Source organism: Terrapene carolina, unplaced genomic scaffold, assembly GCF_002925995.2.
Source record: "Terrapene carolina triunguis isolate 2854851 unplaced genomic scaffold, T_m_triunguis-2.0 Scaffold130, whole genome shotgun sequence".
NCBI lineage: Eukaryota > Metazoa > Chordata > Testudines > Emydidae > Terrapene > Terrapene triunguis.
In genome coordinates, this window is record NW_020664481.1 from 3,335,867 (window position 1) to 3,361,478 (window position 25,612).

The window sequence follows — 25,612 nt, forward strand, 5'->3', positions numbered from 1 at the left end:
AGTTTGCGCGGAGCCAGGCCGGGCCCCGCCGCACCAGCCCGGCAAGCTACCTTAAATCGGGGCTGGGCGGAGAGCCGGGGGGTGGGGGGTGTTCTCGGCACTGGCGCTCCCAGTCCTGCCTGCTAGGCAACGCGGGGAGGCGGGTGTCTGCACAGCTCCAGCCGCAGCAGCGGGGAACCGGAGCGGGAGCCGGGCTGCAGGTCCGCGCGCTGCCTCTCCCGGGGGGCGCCCAGGGCGCGCGGCTGCAGCGCCCCGGGACCGAGCGCTCCCCCTGCGGCGGGCTGCCCAGGTGCGCCCCGGCCGCCGCGGGGGCGTTGCAGCGGCGGGTTCGCAGGGGTCACCGCGCCCGGGATTTGGACCCCGCCGGGGCAGAACCCAGCGCCTGCCGCAGGTGAGTGGCAGCTCCCCGGGCAGGATCGGCCCGATTCCTCTTCCTCCTTTCGGGCTGGGGCCCCAGCGTAATTTCCTCCTGCCGCTGCCCGGCCCCGGCCCCGGCTCTTCACGCAGCACTTCTCCTTTCTGTCCCTGCCAGGCGCCAGCGATGGAGGCTGTCGCCAGCCGTTCCCGCTGCCCTGCCTGCTGGCTGCCCTGGCTGCTGCTCCTCGCCCTGCACGGCTGGCAAGGTAAGTGCTGCTGCCTCTCACCTGCTGCTGGGTACTCCTGGCACAATGATTGTTGGGTCCTGTCTGGATCCTGGCCCCCGCCCCCCTCTCTTCCTTTCCCTGGTGTCTGGTTCCCCTCAGCCTCCCCCTGCAGAAACCTTTTCCAGCCAGGAGTGTCTGCTGCACAATATAAATGCGTATTGACCTTTAACTACCGCAGCACTACTGCAGGGGAGGGGGCCATAGATGTGAATTAAAGGGGCGAGGGGGTTGTAACTGGGCTGCTATGGGTGGTGGTAGCCCGGGCTCTGGCCCCCTCGTTCCGCCTGGGTTCTGGGAAGCCCAGGATTCCACCGTGTAACTTGGCTCATGGCTGTGGTTTGTTTGATTTGCTCTGATCCATGGATTCTGCTACAAGGTAAACACCTCTTCCTTGCCTTGGTGAAAAAGGGGCACTAGGGGCTGAATTCAGCAGGTCTGCACTGGCACATCGCTCGTAGGGCCGATGCGAGCTCGTCAGCAGATGGGTGTACATGGTGAATTTGTCAAAACTGCACAAATCTGCCATTCAGGCAATGTACGGAATGGGTGTCATTTACACACCAACGGTCAGCATGATAGAAGAGCAACTAAGGGCATGTCTGCAGAGGAAGTTGTTCCTGATTAACACCCTGTGTGGATGCTTTTAGTCTAGAATAAGAGTTAATCATGAATAGCTAATCTGCTTTCAATTCACACCCTATCTTATTCCAGATTAATTTTCATGAGCCCGTGTAGGAGGCTGTAAAATGGGCACAGTTGTAAAATAGCTGTTTTCTTACCCACTGCTGGTAGTTGCTTTTCTTGGTCCTTAACCTCCTTCCTGCACTGCGTGGTGTGCAAATCTCACTCGCTTTGCACAATCACTGAACGTCAAATCAGGGTAACTTCTGCCACTGGGCATCAGTTTTCTAGTCAAACTACACCCAACATGAAGTTTGCATCACAAGGAAAGTTGCACACACTGACGCCAAGCTCCGTTTGACCCTGTCTAGGTTATGTCTACACTCCGGACCTTACAGTGGCACAGCTCTGCCACTGTAAGTTCTCCTGTGTAGCTGCTCTATGCCGGCGGGAGAGAGCTCCTCCGCTAGCACAATTAAACCACCTCCAACGAGGGGCGGTAGCTCTGTTGGTGGGAGCAGCTCTCCAGCTGACATAGCGTTGTCCACACCGGTGCTTTTGTCGGTGAAATTTACGTCCGTCAGAAGGATGTTTTTTTCCACACCACTGACCGGCAAAAGTTTTGCCGACAAAAGTGCTAGTGTAGACAGAGCCTAATCTAGGCATTTACACGGTGTTCGCCCCATGGTATCTGAGCACCAATCAGGGCTCCTGGCTCTGCCAGATGATTTGTTTAATGCTTGCAAAAGGCTCTGAGATCTATGATGAAAGGTGTGATTGTGGTGCATCTGAAGTATTTATTTATTTTTCCTGCCGTTTGCATTTCCCTCTCTTCACTCCCTTCCCTCCCTCAGTGTCAGTAAACCTCCCTCCTCCACCAGGAAATGAGCCCTGCGGCGGCTGCTTTCAATGGTGCTTCGCTTGCAGCTGAAATGCTGTCAGTAATTTTATTTCTATCTCAAGATTAAGCAATTGGTTAACCTGCCTTCTCTAATTCATCTAAGGCCACAGTGCGACCAAAGTCAAGGCCTGCATTTCATTGGAAGCCCTCACAGGAAAGATGTTGGAGTAACCAGCTCCTGCTAATGTCCAATCACCGCTAATGCCAGTCCATGAGCCAGAAAATGCCATTGACCATCGACTAAAAAAAAAAAAGAGAGAGAGAGAGAGAAGCTCTCTAGGCTGTCAGTTACCAAGAGGGGTTCTGTGTATCAATAATAAGGGCAAAATTTTCAGGTGAAAATGTACACTTCTACCCCGATATAACGTGGCCCGATATAACATGAATTCGGATAACGTGGTAAAGCAGTGCTCCGGGGGGACGGGGCTGCGCACTCCAGCGGATCAAAGCAAGTTCGATATAACGCGGTTTCACCTATAACGCGATAAGATTTTTTGGCTCCCGAGGACAGCGTTCTATCGAGGTAGAGGTGTATGTGGGGTTCTTTCCATGCTGACTGACCACTGCTGTCTAAGGTTGATGGGTTCCAGGGAGGGTTGCCACAAAGAGGTTTCTGAGGGGGTGGGGAAAAGGCACAACAACCCAGAATATTTCTTTCCTGCAAAAAAGTGGCACTGGCTGATCACTGGTAAAGCTGCCTTCGAATTAGAGATTTGCCAAATCAAAGCCATGACTTCCCCCCACCTCTCGGACACCGATTTTCCTGAACAAGTGGGCTGGTTGAGCTCCGGGTCCCATTCCTCTAAGTTCTCCCTGTGTAGGAGAGTCAGATAAACGTTTCTGTGGTTCTGGCAGTGCTGGGGAGACAGCGGGTCACAAGTAAGAGTTGTTGAAGCAGATGACATTACCCTCGTGAACTACACACACTTCCTGCTGATGTCACCCACGTGAAATACACCCTTCCTGAAACCCACCAGACGCTGTCTGGGGCTCCATATAGCGCTGTGTAAATATATCTGTGGCTTTCTTTTCCTTTTTCTGAGTTGCAAATTCCATGCTCATTTATAGCAGGCACCTGTTCATTTTCTTAACTGGGTATCCCCATTGGGGGGGAATTTTAAGCATTGTACCTAGTGAATTATTTTTGGACTCCTGCTCCAGTTGAAATTGTCTCATTCCAACAAATGACAGTGACGCTGACTGCAAATATTCAACCCAGCTGCAGATTTCTTTACGCATGTGAAATCCTTTCTCTGAGTAACGCTCACAATGCTCCTTCCAGTGTTACTTTAAATTGCTTTTGAAGAAAAGCTATTTTTGTGGGCAAGAATTTAGGCAAGCGCTGCAGCTCGCCTGCAATTAAACCTTAACCCATTCCAACCCACTTAGCATCAAGTTACTCGAAAATGGGGAGAAGGAAAAAATTAATCACTCACCAAACCGGAAATTTTAAACCACAAATAACAAAAAACTCACTGCTCTCCTAAGCCAAGCAAAAATCAAGGTAAGGATAGACGATGGGGAGCACGTGCCATGGGACGCTATGCATGCTGCTGCCTCCTTGCTGGGCTAGGCGCATCGTAATTCACTCTAGCCTTCGCCACTTCCCCCCTCCCATGATGAATTCTACACTGTACAAGTTCTGGGCCGGCGGTATGAGGATTTCCACACTTACAAGGCTATTGCCTTACGTGATGAGATGTAGTGCTTTTAAAAACAACATTTCGCTAACCCTGAAATTTAACATCATGGTAAAGTAGATTGCAGCAGATGAGCATTAAGGGTCCAATCCTGCGGGGATCAGCACACACTTAACCCTCCTTAACTCATCCTTAATTCTAATTTTTAAAGCACCTTGCAGGATTGGGTCCTAAAACACAAGTTGCCAGTTTCCTAAGAAAATGGGTTTTCTAAGAAACTGTTCAATGCGGTGCCTGGGAAGTGATTTGTTCCAAGAGGAACAGCTTGTCTTTCGTTTGTGGAAGTTGGCTGTGGAAATGATCTCTTTTCCATGTGTGTGATGCGGCAGAAGGAACTCATGATCTTGATCACTGTACAGTATGTGTGTCACATGATCAGCGTCTGAGTCAGGAGCTGTGTTGCACAGACTATTAGAAGAAACTTTCTGAAACCTTCCCACTCAGTGCTTCCGTGCTGTGTAGTAGGAGCCTTCATGGAAGGGGATGGGTGAATTCTTGTCTGATTTTAAACCCATTGTAATACCGGTGGATTCAGAAGCTCACCTGTAACAGTGCTTGTGTTTTGCCTTGGGGAGACAATGGGGAGGGGGTTTAATTGTGGGGAAAATAAGTAGAGGAAGAGAAAATACCCAGTCACTGAAGAGTGGCAGGGAATGGAGTTTCAGCCTAAACTTTGCATTTTCTTGCTCGTATGCTGCAGTATGCATGTCTCTTCAGGGTTTTTCAGCTCAGCTTCCTCTTTTTTCATAGTGATGAGGGGGAAGGGACTCGCCCCACTGATGGGTCTTGGCATTTCAAGCTGTTTCTGAACTAATACTGGGCCAAATGCATCCCTGGAGTTACTCCGCTGACATCGCTAGAATTGTACCAGGAATTAATTAGCCCACTATGTCAATAGGCATGCTGAGAGGTAGGCCCATTTTGTATGGCGACTCCAGTGATAGTTGTGTACTTGTAAGATGTGTGATGTAAATACCCCTAGTTGAAGCTAGGAAATGCTAGCATGGTCGATCATGGCAGACGCTTGCGTGCTGTGCCCATCCTGCAAATGCTTCGGAGCCATTACAGTAAATCTTAATATCAGCAGTCGCTTATGTCTGATCTACGGACCAGCAGGTCATCATAGGTTATGGAGAAGTGGCTGAGTTGGGAGGATGGGGGAGAAGGGCTGATACAAGTTGGGCAAAAGCAACATTTGAAATATATTCCCAAAGCGCGTACAGCTGGGCAGTGTTGACAGAGACGACTCGGAAACCAAAGCCGCCAGATGAACTAGGGGCAGCCGGCAGCAGCGATGGGGTGAAGCTGTTTGTGTCACAGTTACACTGATGGTTCTTCTCAAAGTGCCAGCTCCATCCGAAACAAACAGCCACATCTAGTGCACTGACCTCACCAGCTGCAACAACACAACTGGCCGACCTGTGGCAGAATGCGTGTCACCAGTTGGACTCGACAACAATGAACAGACTCATTAACCACAAACTCCTCTTCTGTTAGAAGCTGACAGCCATTCGGATGTGCACACGTTACAAGAATAGGGTTGGAAGAGCCAGTGCATGATACGGACGACCTGCCTGCAGATCCTCACTTCAAAACACAGACGGGCTTGAGCTCCAGGATCACAGAAGAAAGTCTCTAGTACTCTGCCACTTCCTATACATGCTGACTAGCTTGAAGGTGCGGGGCTGCCAGGGAGGGAAATGCCATCCTAACTGGACACTATGTATAGTGGGTTTCAACAACAGTGACCAACAGTAACAGTTCATGGCCCAAGTTCCTCTCCTAGTTATACTGGTGTAAATGCAAAGTAATTCCATTCACATCCATGGAGTTACTCCAGATTTACATTGGTGTAACTGAGATCAGATTCTGTACCTCTGAAAGCCTGCATTCATAATGGAAACCGATGAATAATACACACAACTTGGCTGAACCAAATCCAGACCCACTGATATCTGTTCCTGAGGCTCCTCAGACCCCCCAGGATTCCAGAGCAGACACTTCCCCCATCTTCCTCCTCTCTGGGTACAGTGCTTGCCTTTCAGAGAGATCGACAGATGGCGAGAGGGAGGAGGAAGGAGAGAGCTCTCTCACATCCATTACACACTGTACATTCTACTAGCCTACACACTCCCTCTGCCTAGGGCTACTGATATTGACAGGTTCATTCCTACTGGGAAAGTTTATCCGGGATCTTCCTCTGGACAGAGCAGAACTTTGTTTTGCTGTCTGATAAGACCAGGGTGAGGTTGTTTCAGACAGTTAATGTTGGAAACTGCTCCCTCTTTAGTAGATGTAATTTAATCAAACATTGCTGTTGTGAGCATGATGCAGAAGGATAATTATCTTCTCAGTGAACTTTTGTTGGAGAAATAAATCACCCGCAGTAGCGAGCATTCAGTTCCCCTCCATCACGTTCTCCTTAGGGCCCAATCCTCAAGAAGCTCAGATGTTACAGTGATGAGTGTCAGTATAGGAACCTCGATAGGGCTGAAGGATCTCCAAGGCAAACTCCCACTGAAAACATTGTGAGTCGTACCTGAGTGAGACTTGCTGGACTGGGCAGTTCTAGTGAGGATTGCAGTGGGCAGATGGACAAGAATGTCCTAGAATTCTTTCACGAAGCAGTTCTAATACCAAAGGTGAGGCCAATATATTGGCAATACGATGGGAGCCCTTATTTTTCCAGCGGAAGCTGCTTTCCTGTTATCCCCAAGTGATCATGGAAGAGAACAGCTCTGCTAGCCAATTAGGCCCATTTTCAAAGCAATCAGTGCTCAACGTGCCAAGGCCCATATTTAATATTACTTCTGTGTAATAATTGTGCACTCATGGCTTCTGGGAACAGTGTATATATCTAAACCTATCAGCCAGCCTTGCATGCATTAGGCAGCAGTACGAGCCATTCCTCCCAGTCCTCTGTCCCAGCCCGCCAGGTGGAAATCACATCCAGAGTTGAGCCCAGAGTCCAGCAAATGAGTAGTCAAGACAACAACCCTGTCACAATTCCTTCAAGCCCAGCGCAATGACTCTGGCGCCAATTCCATGGCAGGGAGCCATCCACCAAGGACACCCTAGCTCCATGCCTCAAGAGCTTATGTGATGGCCACCAGCTTGGTCCACAAACAGGGGATTGAACCAGAGATCTCCAGAGCTAAAAGCCAACGTACTCTAGAGATTTATATCCTCTGTGGATAGGACACAGAGAGGGATCTGTAACGTACCCTCACCAACGGGTTATACTAAAATCTAGTGACTGTCAACAGGGGAAACTCAGCTGATGTCACCCATTATGGAGATGCATAGGGAAAGGAGGTCTTATTTGACAAAGGTAAGATAAAAACCCAAATGAGGAACAGAACCGCAAATTAGCTGGGAGAGATGCGGGATTTTTTCCCTTATCATCTGTCCCCTGTGTTTCAAGGCTATTGGTCGGTTGCAGTAATTTACAAAAATTAAATCCGGAGCTAACAAGACTTGTGTTTGCAACAGAGCTGAATGAATTATTCGTGGTAAACAGCTGACTTGATGAGCTTGGCCTCTTCGTGCTTACCGAAATGATCGTGATTTCCTCCGACGGGGTCGTTGTATGAATTTCATCTTTTTATACTCTTTGAATGGATCGGTTTGCTGCAAGGATTCTCTAGACAAAATCTGAGCTGTTGTGTTTGGTCAGATGATCAGAAGTCACACGCTATTGGTTCTATTTCCTGGGAGAGTGTAGGAGGGTTTGGAGAAGCTGCTGGAGCTCTAAATCTCAGGAAGCAGCAACGAGAACCAATATTGCAGGAAGCTTTTAGATCTCTTACTTCCTGGGTCGCACAGGCCTTGCTTGAGGCACCGAGAAAAATTAGACTATCAGATGTACTGGCTGGGTGCAGAGCAGAAGTTTAACTTTCCCTTCTCCTATGCACCCAAGTAGCTGTGTCTGAGTGCAGTCTGAGCTATGACCAATGTGGTCAGATCCTTATCTGGGTTGCTTAGTGGGCTCTGTTACAGGAATGCTCGATCTGTATCTATTACATTCAGAGATAAGGTGCCAGTAGGCAGAGCTCGTCTGCGTCAGCTCTTCACAGCTTTTGTGCCAGGTTCTGCTGTGGGGTTTGAGGAACACTCGTTCCGTGCTGAGCCAAACAGAGTCGCTTCTGGAGAGAGTTCTCAAACGCGGAGCTTAGACCTGGCTCTCTGACCCTTGGTACAAGTACAGCTCACCCACATTCGCACGTTCAAATGTCTGTGAATGCTCGGCTGCTTTGGGGCAGGAATCGATCAGTGCTACTAATGGAGGCACGTCTGTGTCTAGAAGGTGAGTGTGATGCCTTGTTTCACAGTTATGTCCAGTGGAGATTAATGTTCTCCTCTCACTGCTCACACATGCCCAGTCTCTCTACTAAGCAATTCCCTGCCCTTTAGAGAACTTCTCTCACACACCAGGCACATGCTCCAGAGTGGGACACTGCTGTAAATGGGTATCTGAGAAACTCAGGGACAAAGTAACATTTAACATTGTATGAGCCCAGAGTTGTTAGACTGACACCACTCACGGGTGGATGAAATGGAGACTCGACTGAGCTTGCACATTCTGAAATGCCACTGAGCTCCTCCTGAAATGGGGTTTTCACCTTTAAAATGTCCTTTTGGACACACTTGTGTCTCAGGATCAAAATGCTGATGCTGTATCAGCCCCATTTTATTTTGGGGAAAATTTCAGTGTCCTGGTGTTCTGAGTCACATCAAAACCCAGGACTTATCTGTGAAAGGAACAAAGAATCCAGAAAGCAACAAACTTAAAACTGAGATTTTTATACAACGCACAATTAATCTGTGAAACTCACTGCCACAAGAAATAATTGATGTCAAGAATTTCTCAGGTGTCAAAGGATTGAGAATTTATATGGATGAAGAGAACATTAATGGGTTACATTATAGGGGATAAGAAATTATAAGTGATAAAAAAATACCTTGTGGCAGGGCATCAACCAGCCACTAACTAACGGGGTCTAGGGAGAAACTTCCCCTATGGCAAGTCATTCCATAGTTGTCCAGTAGGAGGTGTCTTGCACCATCCTCTGAAGCATTTTGATATTGGACACCATGGTGGGAAAGTGGTTGGCGTTCAGTTGGGATTTAGGCTATCTGAGAAAATCATCTGGTCTCTACAGCAGTTGTAAGATCCCTTTGCACCACTGGAGCAATGCAAAGGGAACTCTTCACAGGGCAATATTGAGTCCAAGTCTTTAATTTTCTGGCAGGGATATACCCTGTATGCAGCTGCTGCACTAAAGGCTATTATTGGATTCAGGCAAAGAGAAGAGAGCTTACCAGAGAAATGCTCAGCATTTTAAAAAAGTGCATCACAGCTAACACTAAGCATTTCCACAAGCACTATCTATTTACACGTTTGGTTAAACTTAACACCATTTGTTACAGTGCCCTCTATTAACTCCCAATAATAATATGGTATGCAGTGATTTACTCTAGCTGTGAGTGCCATTAACATCCACAGAAGCTCTGCAACTATATTACACTTCCCTCCATGCAGCGTTTAAAAATGTAACCATAAGCAATGGCCTGGATAGAAATCTTGTCCAGTTCAGTTTCAATATCTATATTGGCATGACAAGTGTTGCCAAAATTAATACATCAAATATCTGTATAGGTTACAGAGCATCTCTACCTATATTGCTCCTCCTGCTGCTGCTTCTACAGGTCTTGACTATAGCACTTTTCATTATTTCTCGTGGTCTTGAGCGCTCACTTTGCCTGCCTTATTCTGCCTAGGTATTGCAGCACTTAATTTACTTTAGATAACCAGGCAGTGTTTCAGTCAGCTGAGCACGACAGGTCAGGGTAACAATGAAGTTTCATCTGAGGCTGCTTTATCATCATCATTATTCCCTTTGGAAGGTAAATTGGAACGTTCAGGACATTTTCAGAGACCTCAGACAAAGTTCCCACATAGTTAACCAGTGCCAATACTGGTTTCTGCACATGCATGTGGACACACACCCACAGCCTTGGCAGGCAAGTGCAAATGAGCACTCAGGCTCACAAGGTGGAGAATTCTGTGCAAAAGTGCCCACTTGCATTAACTAATACAGCATACTCGGATTAATTGGGAAACTGCTTTATTGGGATGTCTTCTAGGGAAGTGACTTAGCCTATTAGCAGGGAATGGTAGTAACTTCTGGCTAATTGGGAAGAATTGGCATAAATATCACATCTGCTTAGTGCCAAGTGGTGCTACCCAGGTCTGCTAGTCTAAGATTCAGTATTTGAATTCAATAGAAGCCAAGTAAAGATAAAGATTTAAATGCAGGAAATAAGACCTATTCTTGTATTTGTATTAATTATAATAGTTTGTCTCTTGCGTTAAAATTGGAAAAGATGCAGAGAAGGGGAACAAAAATGATGCAGCGTCTGGAACAGCTTCCATAGAGGAGAGATTAATAAGACTGGGACTGTCATCTTGGAAAAGAGACGACTAAGGGGGGATAGGATAGAGGTCTATAAAATCATGACTGGTGTGGAGAAAGTGAATAGGGATGTGTCATTCACCCCTTCACAGAACACAAGTACTAAGGGTCACCTGAGGAAATTAACAGGCAGCAGGTTTAAAATAAACAAAAGAAAGTACTTCACACAACACACAGTCAACCTGTGGAACTCATTGCCAGGGGATGTTGTGAAGGCCACAAGTATAACTGGGTTCAAAAAAGAATTACGATCATGGAGGATAGGACCATCAATGGCTATTAGCCAGGATGGTCAGGGATACAACCCCATACTTGGGGTATCCCTAAGCCTCAAACTGCCAGAAGCTGAAATTGGATGATGGGGTTGGATCACTTACCCAATTCTGTTCATTCCCTCTGAAGTATCTGGCACTGGCCACTGTCAGACACATGATACAGGGCTAGATGGACCATTGGTCTGAGCCAGTATGGCCCTTCTTATGTTCTTAAGTTTGTGGGGTGTTTTTTTAAATGGCCCTTTTTGCGGATAGAGAAGAGATCACACCAACCTGCCTCATGGGGCTAACGTAGGGATCAATACATTAATCTCTGTACAGGGCATTGGAATTGTAAAGCTCGCTGTAAATGCTAACGATTATTATTATTATTCGCTAAGGGTCTGACCCTGCTGCCAGTTCCTCTAGCAGGGACTTCCATGCCCACGTACTGCCACAAAGTCAATGGTACGTGACGCAGGCCCGGGACTCCATGCTACCACAACTGGTCTAATCAGGGTGTCCCAGTGAAAGTTTTGGTGTAACCCCAACTGGCTTAGTTTCCAGTGAGCAGGAGTATTTTATACTCCCCCTATATAAACTTAAGAGCAAAGAAGCTCCGTACAGAGCACAGAATCATTAGAGCAATTACACCATAGAGATAAGGGGCCTGAGTCGCCTCTCTTGTGCCGGTATCATTTAAGAGCCATGCAATGGAGTTCTTGGGAGGAAGAGGACTGTCAGGCCCATGAAGGAAATGCCACGTGGTTCACAAGTAAAACCAGCATCTGTTGTTACAAGATCCATTTCTAAGGTGCCCACCCTGGGCATTCATTACACAATTAAGAAGTTTAACGAGATCCACTGAAAGGAATAGACCTCCCCTGTGTTAAACTAGTTTCTTTGCAGCATCAGAGCCAGGTTGGGATTGGCAGGAGAGTATAGCTGAGAACATTGTCACCCATTAAGAAAAGGTCAGTACGAAAGTGAGTCTTACATCCCCTCTAACTGTAACCCCAGCCATTTCTACTGATCACGTTAAACAGTCACCAGGAAAGTCACACTTGTTTGGAGTTTATTTTCCTAATATCGTTACAAAAAACACCCGTAAGGTGACTAACTGCCTGATTAGGAGACAATTATTTTCTTTAGTTTGCATTTGGCAGCACTTTGTATGGCATCAGTTTGGCTGCTCTGTTGATGTCTCATTCGTTACCAGGATGAGGTCACTCTCCAGCTTGGCACCTCACTCCCGCTCCTCCCCGTCCTGCAGGAGGGAGTTTACCAGTAACTCAGCAGCACTGCTACTGCTGTTGCGGAGTTTGGAGCCAGGAGGACATCTCTTCATGGGAGCCCTTTACAGAGACTGGGGGCAACAGGAGCTGGGGGGAGGGATGTGGTGGCTGGAAGAATCTCCCCCCCCCCACCCTTCACCATTCAGACCTCTGGGTAGAACATGTGGGGCTGAGACCTGCTACAGCAGGTGTAACTCAAGTGACATAACTACTCTCCACACAAGATACCCTCCTGCACTGAGCTCAAACCTGTACAACTGGGGGCTGGAGGACCTTAAATGGAATAGTTTCAGCAGAGTATAAATAACTGGGCAATGGGCGTTGGATGGAAGCTACACCTACCTAACATCTAGGGCGGGGGGGGGCAAACTTTTTGGCCTGAGGGCCACATCTGGGTATGGAAATTGTATGGCGGGCCATGAAAGCTCACGAAATTGGGGGTTGGGGTGTGGGAGGGGTGATGGCTCCAGCTGGGGGTGCGGGCTCTGGGATGGGGCCAGAAATGAGGAGTTCAGGATGCAGGAGTGGGCTCTGGGCTGAGGTAGGGGGTTGGGATGTGAGGGCCCAATCTGAGGGTACAGGCTCTGGGGTGGGGCTGGGGATGAGGGGTTGGGGGTGCAGGAGGGTGCTCTGGGCTGGGACTGAGGGGTTCAGAGGGTAAAAGGGGGTCAGGGGTGCAGGCTCTGGGCAGTGTTTACCTCAAGCAGCTCCCAGAAGCAGTGGCATGTCTCCCCTCTGGCTCCTACACAGAGCCATGGCCAGGTGGCTCTGCATGGTGCCCTGTCCACAGGCGCCACCCCTGCAGCTCCCATTGGCTGCAGTTTCTGGCCAATGGGGGCTGCAGGGGCGGCACTTGGGGCGGGGGCAATGTGCAGAGCCCCCTGGCTGCTCCTACGCATAGGAGCTGGAATGAGGATATGCCTCTGCTTCCGGGAGCCGCGCGGAGCCATGGCACGTGGAGCCGGGCAAGCCCCAGACCCCACTCCCCAGCGGGAGCTCGAGGGCCAGGTTTAAACATCTGAAGGGCTGGATATGGCCCCGGGCCGGATATGGCCCCGGGCCATAGTTTGCCCACCCCTGAACTAGGGCAAAGCCCAAACCAGCCCCCCATATATCAGGCTGGGATTATTGCTGACAGGCCTTGCGAGGAACCACTGAAACTTTTCAAGGTGGCCCAGCCCAATTACTCAGCCATGTTTTGGGTTGGGAGTGTATTCAGTGCTGTAGATCCCTTCTTTGATCATGACCAGGAATGTCCACCACATCTCAGCCCAGGGGGATTACTTGAATGAAATCAAGTAATGACTATCAGTAATATACAGAAGAATTTGTGATGCTGTAGCACTGCTGTAACTTCCATTGTTTTGTGGGTTCCTGTCTCTCATATACACACACACACACACATACATATTATATATATATATATATACACACACACACACAATTAATTAATTAATTAATTAAACAAACAAACAAGAAAACACCATGACCTAACAGGTAGTAAGAGATAAAGCCATCTCCACCTGGGATTGTATGGTAAGGAATAAGGCACTTTTAGATACCCAAAGACAAGTCATGCATATAAATGTAAGACTAAATGTTAGTTTCTCCAGGGCAATAATCCACAATTTGTGGTTGTGCTGGTTTGTCTAGACTGACATTTCTACCTCCTTGTGTGTGCAATTTAAAGGGGTACAGACTCTGAAGGTGTGTAACTCTTTAGGGTAAATATAAGGTGCCTATCACCTGGGTAGTGAAGATGGGAACTGTTTGTGTGATACCAACAGGCCCAGAGTCCCCTGGTTGGGGCATTGGCCAGTGGATTTGGCCCAGCCCCGCTATTTTCAGTCAACGCTGATAAACCTGGTCGGTATTTTTAAGCTCGACCATATCTTTCGTCTGCAGGCAGCAGCTCAGCCCCAGAGCGATGGGGAGATGGCTCTGGGCATTGCTATAATGCAGGGCAATGCTGTAAGCTCCTGCTGAAAGGAGACGTGATGGGCTCAGCCCTTGGACACGGGAGGAATTGTGCTGCATGTTACTCTAAAGGTCACCCCCTGTAATAGAGTCACTGGCTGTGTCCTGCCCCCGGGGCAAGGAGTGTGTCGAATAAAAGAAAGAGCTGGATGATGGTTGGTTTTGTTCCAGGGGCCGGGGCCCAGGAGTTCCAGCTGCTGCAGCCCCAGGGCGCCGAGTCGGTGTCAGCGGGAGAGACTCTCACTCTGAACTGCTCTGTGACTGGGAAGGTTCCAGTAGGACCCGTGAAGTGGTTCAAGGACTCGGGCAGTGGCCGCCAGCTCGTTTATGAAGATAAGGGATCATTCCCCCGGGTGACGCGGGCTGTGAGTGGCTCTGACACAGACTTCACCATCCGCATCAGTGACCCCCGCCCCGAGGACGCCGGGATCTATCGCTGTGTGAAGTTTAAGACGGGGTTGGGAGGCGAAGAGGAGATCAGATCCGGTGCTGGCACGGCCGTGACTGTGAGCGGTGAGTGCGAGCTCCCCCCAGCCCCACGCCCCTCCCCACCGGGGGCTGGTACCAGGGCGGGGAACAACCCAGCTCAGCCCAGACACTGACCGGGGAGCTGCGCTTCCCATGGGACTCGCCTAGACTGGCGCTGAAGCAGCCTGGTGTAGATTTGCCCCATGACAGGTGGGCCTGGCGGGGGATCTGGGCACCAGGCAAAAATCTCCATTTCTGTTCCTACCTTGGCCCTCTGAAGATGGCTTCACATTGCGATGAGCCCCAGGAGGGGGGCCTGGTGGGAGGAGACAGGTTAGTGCCTCCCTGATCCTCCCCTACAAACATGCAGGTGCTGCTGGCATTGGCAGGCTGATTTGGGCATCACCCCAGTGATGCCAGTGTACCAGGCTGGGACTCGAATCCCACCTGCGGGGCCATTTCCCCTGCCTTGTACAGAGCTGGGGGGAGGCCCCACAGGAGCATCCAGCCCTAGTTTGCTCCTTGTGTGCACAACTGAACTGCACCCACACGCAATCCGGGGGGGGGGTCTTTGCCCTCCCCCACTCGTTTAATTCCTTCTCCTGAAGCTCAGTGCCCCAGCCTGAGCTCGGGTACATGAATGAGTCATGAGGCATTTGGGGCTAGATTCACAAGGGTACTGAGGCACCGGGGGGCTGGAACAATGTGTATCGTGCGGGTGCTGAGAGCCATTGAACTAAACTGTAAATCCTGCACGCAGGGCCAGCTCTAACTTTTTTGCCACCCCAGGCAAAAAAGAAGAGCGCCGCCCCGCCGTACACCCCCCCCGCGAGCGCCGCACCGCGCCACCGAACCCCCCCCAGCGCTGCGCAGCCGAAATCCCCACCCCCCCAGCACCGCGCAAGCCCCCGCACCTCCAGCGCCGCACCGCCCGAAGCCCCGCCCTCCTCTGAGCGCCACGCCAAGCCCCCGCCCCCCTCCGAGCGCCGTGCCGCGCCAAGCCCCCGCCCCCCCATCCGAGCGCCGCGCCAAGCCCCCGCCCTCCCATCCGAGCACCGTGCCAGCCCCCGACCCCTCTGAGCGCTGCGCCGCCCGAAGTCCCACCCCCCCGAGCGCACCGTGAAAACAAAAAAACCCTCCAGCGCTGCCCCAATGAACCAAAATAAATAAATAAATAAATAAATAAAAACCCGAGCGCCGCCCCGCCCCAAGGTGCCACCCCAAGCACATGCTTGCTGCGCTGGTGCCTGGAGCCGCCGCTGCCTACACCCCAGACTTGGGGGCTTTAGGCTGGGTTTAGGCACCACAATCCAGATGTAGGGTCCACTGTGACCCACAGAACGCCCAAGCCCTGCAGGCGCCTGAACTCAGGGTAGAACTTCCCGAGGCCTCTAGTTTTCCCCTTGGCCATTCAGATGCCTCATCCCCAGAGCAATTCACAAACTGGGGAAATGGGCACCCACCTGCCTGCCTCATGTGCAGGGGCTGAGCTGGCAGCTGTGCTCAGAGACCACCCAGTGTATTGGGTCCCCTTCAAAGTTGAGGAGAAGGAGGTGGAGGCAGCGCCTCTCCCCTTAAACTTGTTGGTTTGAGCACTCACCTGGATGTGCGCACCCCAGGTTCAATTCCCCCCTTTGTTAGGGGAGTTAAACAGGGGTCTCCCCCCCCCAAGAGAGTACTCTAACCCCCCAACCTAAGGGACCCTCCGGGGGGCTCCCTCAGTCCTTCTGTTGAAGCTGCCCCATTGTGCATTCAGAGAGTCACTGGAGCAGGGATCTGGACCCTGGGCTCTCACCTCCAACCTGGGTGCCCAAACCAGCAGGCTCCAGCCTCCTCCTCTCTCTCTAGCTCCGTGACTAGTTATCCACAGTGGAACAGCTCCCCCTCAGGCAGAGAGGAATTGAACCTGGGTCACCCCACCCCAGGTGAGCGCTCTAACCCCAGGCTAAGGGGGACACACCCCCATCACCACCTCCAGCTGTTGTGTGGGGAGTTACACACCTGCCTGGCTCATTCACGCCACAACCACCTAGGGTGCCTCAGCTGCCGGACTCCAGGCTGGGGGTTCCTATTCGTGGATCACGTCGTCGAGCTGGGCACCCCCTGAAAGCTGGACTGAGGCACCGATCACCACGAGAGGGCTGGGGCCTACCACACAGGCCTGTCCCCGTCTTCTCCCAGGAGCTCAGGTAGCTCCCCGCCTCGCGTGGGTCTCTTGTGGATCGCAGTCTAAGGCGCTTATCTAGCCCCGCTTTTTGGGGGAGAAGTGGAGGCTATTTCCCACCCATAACCATAGGTGCTGGAACTAGGGGTGATATCACACACACACACACACACACACACACACCTCGGCTTGAAGGGGTTTCCATTTTATCCAGGGTTTACAGTTTGATTCAATGGCTCTCAGCATCCCCACTATATACATTGTTCAGCACCTCTGCCCATGACTAACCTCCCTACACCCCAGCCCTTTGCATTTGCTCAGGGACAGGGGCTGTGGCTCCCCCGATCTCAGGCTGTCCCCGTGGGGAGGTGGGTCCCGTGGGGCGGGGGGAGGGGCTCTCAGTCACAGAGGGATCTGGCTGATAAACACTTCTCCCTGCAGCCAGACCGTCGGCCCCATCCGTGTCCGGCCCCCCCAGCAGAGCAGAGCCGGGTCCCCCAGTGACTTTCACCTGCACGTCAGGAGGATTCTCCCCCAGAGACATCACTGTGACCTGGCTCAAAAATGGGGCCAAACTTCCAGCCCCCCAGCCCCGGGTTCTCCCTGCACACGAGAGCGTCTCCTACAGCATGTCCAGCACCGTGGGGGTGAGCCTGACCGCAGGAGACGCCCGCTCCCAGCTCACCTGTCAGATAGAGCACAGCACCTTACCGGCTCCCCTGCGTGCGACTTACAACCTCAGCGATGCCCTGCGAGGTAGGAGCCCAGCTGGGGCTGGTGATTGGGGGCTCCGCTACTGAGGAGGGGCAGAGATGGCTCCTTCAGCCTTTGGGCCGGGTAGTGGAGGGTCAGGGGGGTAAGAGGGGAGTCACTGAAATCCAGATTCAGATCTGGACTCTGTCCTGTGCCCTTAAAACTTTGAGACTCTTCGCCCTGGGCTGGCACATCCCCTACTGCAGCCCAGTGGAGGGTAGGGTGGGGAAGATGTTTGACTTTGTTTAAACCCTGGTAAGACACCACTCTCCATTTTAATGTCCCAAGCTGGGTCTGTCAGGGGGTTTTCCAGGGGGAAGGGGAGGGAAATTGGGGACACGGTAGATTTGGGTTTTTGCATTCTGCTCCTTTTAAAACATTCGCCTTCCCCTGGGTTTATTCCTGTGAGGAGGCCAAGGCTCTCACACGTGGGAAGGCAACTTAGAGATAGCCAAGTTCTTTGCCCTCGGAAAAATATCACATGGCAAGTGGGACATGGGGTCAGAGGGAAGGTCAGTCTGTCCAGCCCCGGAATTTCCCTGTAACTCAGCAGGAAAAGGAGAATGTCTGTAGATGCCGAGCGCAGGATATCTGTGTTCTCAGTTCCCCCCAGGCTGCGAGTGGGCACTGACCCAGCGGCACCCGTCGCACTGAACGAGTCTGTGACGTTCACCTGCCGCGCGGAGGGGTTTTACCCGAAGGACGCGAGTCTCACCTGGCTAGAGAATGGAAATGAGACGAATCTGGGAAAACCCTCCCCCCTGGCTGAGAATCCAGACGGGACATACACGCTCCAGAGCTCCCTGGAGGTCAACGCAACTGAGCAGAGGAATCAGTCCGTGTTCACCTGTCGGGTTGTGCACGATTCCCAGCCCCCCGTCAGTGCCAACGCGACGCTGAGACTCTCCCAGCCATCTCCTGAGCCAGGCAAAGGTCCCACTTCACCTACTCCAGGTAAATGTGCAGTCGAACCCTCCCCTGCACTGCTGGGAAATGCCAGGTCTGGTCTGCGGAACCCAGGGGCCATTTCAGCCCATCTCCGCCAGGGGAGCCCCTCAGTGTAACAGCAACTCTTTTATTCCAGGATTATCGCTCAGCTCTGCTCTCCTCCCATCCCAGCCACATGCCCCTCCCCACTGGGGGCTGGTACCAGGGCAGGGAACAAACCTAGCTCAGCCCAGACACTGACCGGGGAGCTGCGCTTCCCACCGAGACTGCAGCAAAGTGGGACCTGGGTTGAGACCTACTACACCTGTTTGGAGGGGCTGCGGATTTTAGGGTGATGGGGGGGAGAAGAGGGAGAAATTTATGGGTGGAGGGATAGATCAGTGGTTTGAACATTGGCCTGCTAAACCCAGGGTTGTGAGTTCAATCCTTGAGGGGGCCACTTAGGGTTCTGGGGCAAAATTGGTCCTGCTGGTGAAGGCAGGGGGCTGGACTCAATGACCTTTCAGGGTCTCTTCCAGTTCTATGAAATAGGTATATCTCCATAATTTATATCTTTTTTATTTATTTAAATTTCTGTTCTACCCCAGGGATCGCTGCCCCCAACAAAAATGAAGTGCCAGGTGCACCAGGGTGTGCAGTGGGGGGGTGACTGGCCAGGTGGGTACATTGGGTGGGGGTTCAGGTGTTGGGTTGATTCTTCTCACTGGGCCCCTCCAGAAAGAGCTGCCGTAGCTGCTGGCAGGGGGGTGGCCTACTCCTACTCCAGGTAAATGTGCAGTCGAACCCCCCCGCACTGCTGGGAAATGCCAGGTCTGGTCTGCGGAACCCAGGGGCCATATTAGCCCATCTCCGCCAGGGGAGCCCCTCAGTGTAACAGCCACTCTTTTATTCCAGGATGATCCCTCAGCTCTGCTCTCCTGGGGCCCGGGGGCGGAGCGGGAGGGGGAAGGTTAAGGGCAGGAAGTATCACTTTGGCTGCACTCTGTGCCCAGGGCAGATCATCTCAGCAGCCCTGCAGGGGCGTGACTGTCCCTTGGAGAGGGGCTCGGACATGGTCACTCCTGCAGAGCTGAGGATGAGGTTCCACGTGGCCAGCTAGTATCTTATGCAAACAGCTGCCAGCCAGAGCTGGGCAAACGCAGCAGGATTCAGTTGAGTAACTGAACCCATGTGTTTGGTTTGGGATGAACCAGCCCCTGTGTGTTGCCTGGGGGCTTGAATTCAGTGTTCGTTCAGCCTGTCAGAGGTTTCACTATGAACATTCTGCACAGCTGATCACTTGCCTCTTGAGTCTTCCTCCTTCCTTGGTATCCCAAGACATAACTTAACCTCTACACGGTGTGCATCTGTGGGTTAAGGGTCTCTCCCATATTCCTCTCCAGCCACTGTTGCTTGAGATGAACAGTTATAGTGTGTGCTGTGCCATTCTGGGGGGGGGAATGATTGCTGTCTAGTGCTGCCAGAAGTTATACCAAGACCCAAAGGCTTCCCCCGCCCCTTTTCTATAGCTATGGAACAGTCCAATGGGAAACACGTTAACTTGGAGTTGCTGGTCTTCACTAGATACGCTCAGCAGATGGGCTGAGACTGGTCATTATTAGAGCTGACCAAATAATGGATTTTTTGCTGCAGGGGCAAAAATTTTAAAAAAACCAAAACCCTCAAAACACTGTTTATTTTGACCCAAAATGGAAGTTTGTTTTGGGTGTCTCACCCTTTTTTCTATGTAAAACAAAACTTTAGCTAAACATCTAAACAAAACACCATTTCAAAATAAAACAAGAGCCAAGTTTGGACTTTGAAATGGCCAAAACAAGCCATTTTAGTTGTTTCCACTGAAAGATTTGCTGAATTTGGCCTGAATTCACAAGTCTTTTTGGTATAAAGAACCCAACCACACACACGTTTTGGTGACTTCACTGTTTGCCAGAAAAACTTCAGCCAACTGCAGTAACTATATCCACACACCTGAGAGCACCCAGCGAACTGGATTCCGAATCCTCCCCTAAACCCCACAGACTAGGCCTGAGAGAGACCAGGTGGGGGAGGGAATCTCTTTTATTGGGCCAAACTTCCGTTGGTGAAATGGACACGCTTTCAAGATGCACAGAGCTCTCCTTCAGAACAGGCCTGTCATCTCTACAGCAGCTATGAGCAGGAATCCCCGGTCTGCACAATCAAACTCCGGGGAAGTTCCCATTTCTACCAAACTTCAGACCTGAGCTGTGGTTGAGATTCTCAAAGAGGCCAAAGGGAGTCTGAATTTCCATGAGCTGAGCTCCTAACTCCCTTAGGCTCCTGAGGCCTAGCTCACCTTTATCTATAAATATACACCCAGATGTTCTGCATTTAACTCACTCAGTCTGGCGAGGAGTTTTTCTGTTTGACTATTCTGACACTGGCCTCCTATGATCTCTGAATTTCTCTCGTTACAGGTAATTACTTATCTGAAGATGAAAAGATCTACATAGCAGTAGCAGTGGTTTGTGCAGTGCTGGTTGTATTGGTAATCGCCGTCATCTATCTCATCAGAGTACGACAGCGCAAAGGTAAAAATGAATGATTTCCTGTGGGTGCCTGCCAAGGGGTGCCCTGGCTAGATCACTCTCTTCCCATACACGCAGGCAGTGCTTTACAAACGCACCAGCATCAGGGGGGATGGGATGAACCGAACTGGTTAGCGTTCACCTGGGGAAAGTGGAAGAGAATTTCACTCACAGCTATAGGGAAAAGTCAGTTATAGCTTTAGGGTAACAGCCACTGGAATAGATTTAAGGTATGCATTATGGAAATCATGTGTGTCACACTTTGTATTCTTTTCTTTAAATTGCTCGTTTAGTTCTGTATAGCTTCTAGGGACCCTGAAACCCTCTACTAAGATGCAAGCTAGACAGATGTAGGGGCAATGACTATAGATTCTAAGGGCAGTTATGGGAATTTAAAAGCTGTAGTTGAGGGAGAATGCCGACCAGGACACCAGGTTTCTCTACTAGTGCTCTCAAAAAAAAATGCCCAGGGGATATTTGACTTCCTCCTGGACAGATGAGGAGTAAAAGGGCCCTTGGTTTAACGCCCTCTCTAGAGGGCACTGCTGTATGGACACCAAGCAAGGAAAGCATTGACTGCATGAAAGGATGGGCTGCAGTGTTTGTCTTGGCAATGGGCTTAGCATGTCCATGGGGCAACCCCATTTTGGATGGAGACACTCTCACTCCCATGCATTAGAACATATGGGTACTACTAAGATTCTAACACTATCCCATAGATTCTAGCACCTATCCCATAGAGCCCAGTACAGCTGCTAGGAGCAGGTGTTTGGATAACTTCAGCATTGCACTGTGGGAAGGACCAGTGCAGCTGCACCACTTGTTCCACTCCCAGCCTGGAGGGAATACCACTCCTATAAACGTCACTGGTTCTGCCCGGTCGTGAACTAAAGACCTCATTCCAGGTGCTGCAACCAGCTAGTCCAACAAGGGATTGTACAGGGTCCAGATCAGCCCGTGTGGGGATGCAGGCGTGTTTGTACATTTGTTGTAAGTTCAGGGTGTTTCAGGCACTGGTTTGTTGCAGTATCTTCTTGCCTAACAATGCAGCACCCCATTAATACATCACTGAAACATCAGCACTGGTTGTGATCTCAGGGTTTCTCAGTAGGGTTGTCCCTCTTGTCTGATGGAAGGCTAAATGGGAAAAGTCTCACTGCTACCATCCCCCCTCTAGTTTCTGCCAGTTGCTGGAGGAATCACAGCTGCCAGTACTGTGCCTGGAAGGCACTGGAAGATTCATCCCAAAAATAAGAGGGGAGGGGAGGTGAATTACCAGGGGATAATCTCATCAAGGGGATCTGATAACATTTTAAACAGCAAGAGCAATAAGACCTTCTCAGAACTCTGATACCGTTACTGGCTTCTGACTCCTTTCCCATCATTCCTCTAGCATGCTGCCATGTTCAACTTCATAAAACAGCCCCATTCTGAAACCCTCCAGGCTGTCCGTAATATTGTATTTGATGCAATTTGTGTCTTGCAAAAGACACTCCTAAAATAGGAAAGGTTTAGACTCCACCCACAAAGATTTGTCCTGCAATGAAAGGAAAGGAGCTTTGCAATACGTTCAGCAGAGTTTGCAGGAAGTTGCTGTTACTGGGTTTCTGGAAAACCTGATCTAGCAACTTCCACCAAAAAAGTTAGAAAAAAAGTAAATAGTGTGCAAAGGAGCTAAAACAATATAAACTAACATGAAATGCTGTGGGGAGGAGGGATTATTACAGTAAGGTTTTTTAAGTTGTGTTTCTCTTTTTTAACAGGAAAAAGCTCCCCTTCTGTAAGGTAAGCACCGATCTCCACTTTCTTCATTGAACTGTTGGGTAATCAGTGAGGGAATTTAAAGCCACAGGAGCTAATGAAGTCAAAGTGTTGACACCAGGGATGAAATGGGTCAAGTTTTAGCTAGATTCCAAGTTTGTAACTTGAATCCCTATGGTTTAGGATGGTCTTCACTTCACTTTGAAAGCTCTTCGCCTGTACATGGCGGTTGATGTGATGCTCAGTCACTAGTGGATGGAAGAGGAGAACCATGCTATGGAGACTTTGGTCTCTAGCTCTAGTGACATGGCGGGGTCGAATACCCCAGAGCCATTGTAAAGGCAAGAGTAGCTCATGAGCCATGACTCAGCCTGTTACAGCACACGACTGTTCGAGAGTGACCACCCAGAGACGGCTCAGCGAAGTCGCTCTCTGTACAAACAGTTACGAGCCAGCAAGCAGACGTCACTGGAGATGGTTCTCCCATAGCACTGCTGAATGGAGGTTCCTGGCCGAGCGTACGCCCTCACATTCATTAACTGAGCTGCAGACCTGCCACTTGTTCTTTATTGTCCATGCCCCACACAGGCAGCCTGGGGGAATCCAAATCTTCATCCTATGGCCAGCTGGCTATTTACGTCTGTGTGTTGTGCGAGGATAAACTCTGCAGAGTGCGGTTAGTTCTCCGTTATCACACACTGGTATCCAATAGTTCTCCCCTCTGTCCTGCGATCAACCGTCAGTCAGTCCTCAACCATCCGAACCTGAAAAATCCTCTGCAAAACTTAGTCACCCAGCAGTGCTACTGTTTTAAAATACAATGAGTGTTTGACTCTGTTCTGTTGCTTTTTCGGTAGGCTACACGAGCCCGAGAAGAGCTCCAGCACAGCTCCCCAGGTGCGTAACAACTAGCTTCTTTTGGGGAACCGGAGAGGGGGGAGCGACAGAAGATACCATGAAAATACCAAGTGTCAGGCTAAAATCATGGCAGTTTATTAAGTGCTCAGAATCTCAGCTATGCGAGCCTGCTTCTGTGGCTGGGGTGAAGGGAGAGAGACAGTTCGCTCCCTCTCTAAATTGCATAGGGAAGCTGCCTCCATTGCACTGAATTTCTCTTCTCCTCATCCCCACCCCTCCCCAAAGAACAAGTCTGGATCTATTGTGACTAGAGCCAGCTGTACAATAAGCCAGGGAAGAGTTATTTTGCATTCTGTGATGCGGCTAGGAGTAATTTACCGATCAGAACGGAGCTCTATCCCCCCTGCTCCAGCTCGGCCACATGCTCACGCTCACGTAGGCACACAGCTGGCCGAACACTGGTTAGACCTCATCCATTCAGGACATAGCAGCCCAGACCATGATCTCACTTCCACCGCTGCAAGTCTAGAGTAATTCTGTGGACTCCAGCGGAGCATCTCCAGATCTCCAGGGGTGCAATGGATTGCAGTCTCTGGCTCGGTTTTGCCAGCTGGTTCTTCCCTCCGAGCATCGTTCGCCAGCAGACTGAAGGGAGAATTCTTGCCGTGGATGGTAATAGGGCAGCTCGGTTGCCCGGAGAAGCCTGAAGGCAGCAAGCGAGTGTCTCGGTTAGTCTCGGGCCCCGTGGACTAGCGTGCTTCTCCGCCCCTCTTGAAACACTATCCAGTGTCCCCAGGAGCCTGAATGACAGTTCTAGAGCCGAGTTATCCAGCAACAGGTCCAGCTTGCACTGCTGCTGGCTAGATTGACCCCACACTGTCCCACCAGCATGCCTTAACCCTGCCCGGGATGGCAGATCAGTCTCCAGAGCCATTTCCGTCCTTGTTCCCTGCTGAACAAGCCAGCCAGTTGGCAGCTGATGCCCATAGTTGAGGGGTTGGTTTTGGAAGGGGGACGGACACCTGTCTCAGGATCCAGCACCACTAGTTCATCCACACAGACCCCAGGTCTCAGGCAGTGGGACTTTAGGTTCGAGCACATCATATTTGTGCTGCCCTAGCAGGGTCCATCCAAGGACCTCAGAGCACTTTAGTCGTTAATGAAGTAGTTGTATTCCCAGTTCACTGATGGGGAAACTGAGGCACTGGGCTACTAAGTGACTTGCCCAGGATCAGTCAGCAGCAGAGCTGGGAGTAGAATCTAGCTCTTGCCACAATCTCCTGCAATAGCCACCAGACCGGGCTCTTAACTCAGGATGAACGGCTTCATATCCCATCTGTAGGTGAGACAGCTCCCTACTGACGCCATGTTTTCTCCCTCCCCCAACTCAGGATTCTGATCCCAACAACCTGACCTACGCAGACCTGAACTTCGACAAGCAGAAGAAGAAGAGCACGCGCCGGTTCGTGGAGATGAGCCCGCAGTCGGAGTACGCCTGCATCCAGACCGGCCAGCCGGCAGCCACTGAAGACAATCTCACCTACGCTGACCTGGACATGGTCCACCTCAACAAGGCACCCAAGAGACCTGCCCCCCGGCCCGAGGAAGCCATCTCAGAGTACGCCAGCGTCCAAATCCAAAGGAAATGATCAGGGCTAAAAGCAGTCCGGGGCTCACTGGGTTTTCGGTGAAGTCTGGCAGGCCCCTAGCTGGACGTGGAGCCCTGGTCCTCCAGCACTGGCTCTCAATGGAGGCACCAGGAGCACAGTGGAAGTGTGTGCCAAACTATGGTCGCTGCATTTCCGGGGCTGGAATGCTTCACACTGCGTGCGGCAGCCTCCCCATGCCACTGTGTCCTCACTTGAGTGAATACCAACTTCCACACCCGGCCCGGAGAGGCCCAGACTGAACTCAGACCCTCACACAGTGCAGCTTTATTTCTGGACCAGTATCTCTGCTATTCCCCCCCCCCCTCCCCTGGTGATTTGTCACCAGACTGGAGAGGTCCTTCGCTCGGTGCACCGAGTTTGCTTTCACACGTGTTAAGCAGACAGACTGTTTTCAGTGCTTCGCTGGTGCAGTGGCCTAGTCCACCTCGTAACCTCTCCAGACAAGGGCTGTGTCAGTCTAGTGAACACCTGAGTTTCTCTGCAGCCAATTTAGGACATCGTGTGCACTGAAGAACCAGCCAGGCTGCCTCAGATCAACCACCTAAAGGAGAGGAGGCCATTTTGGGAGATAACTTA

The 25,612-nt window shown here is 50.9% G+C and overlaps 1 protein-coding gene across 1 annotated transcript; it reads left to right on the forward strand.

Moving 5' to 3' along the window:
• Positions 1–325: 325 nt before the first annotated feature.
• LOC112107283 (tyrosine-protein phosphatase non-receptor type substrate 1-like) lies at positions 326–25,339 on the forward strand. The gene is made up of 9 exons (XM_026652674.2): positions 326–391; positions 533–623; positions 14,040–14,381; positions 16,942–17,256; positions 17,857–18,207; positions 20,637–20,750; positions 22,511–22,532; positions 23,366–23,405; positions 24,758–25,339. The coding sequence occupies exons 2-9, from the start codon at positions 542–544 to the stop codon at positions 25,013–25,015; spliced, it is 1,524 nt and encodes a 507-aa protein (XP_026508459.1). The 5' UTR covers positions 326–391; positions 533–541; the 3' UTR covers positions 25,016–25,339.
• Positions 25,340–25,612: the final 273 nt, after the last annotated feature.

Excerpts from the sequence above, each read along its gene's own strand:
- LOC112107283 (XM_026652674.2), top strand. The coding sequence starts at position 542 with ATGGAGGCTGTCGCCAGCCGTTCCCGCTGCCCTGCCTGCTGGCTGCCC. Across the intron at positions 14,382-16,941 it reads CACGGCCGTGACTGTGAGCG|CCAGACCGTCGGCCCCATCC; the intron begins GTGAGTGCGAGC and ends TTCTCCCTGCAG. Across the intron at positions 22,533-23,365 it reads AAAAGCTCCCCTTCTGTAAG|GCTACACGAGCCCGAGAAGA; the intron begins GTAAGCACCGAT and ends CTTTTTCGGTAG.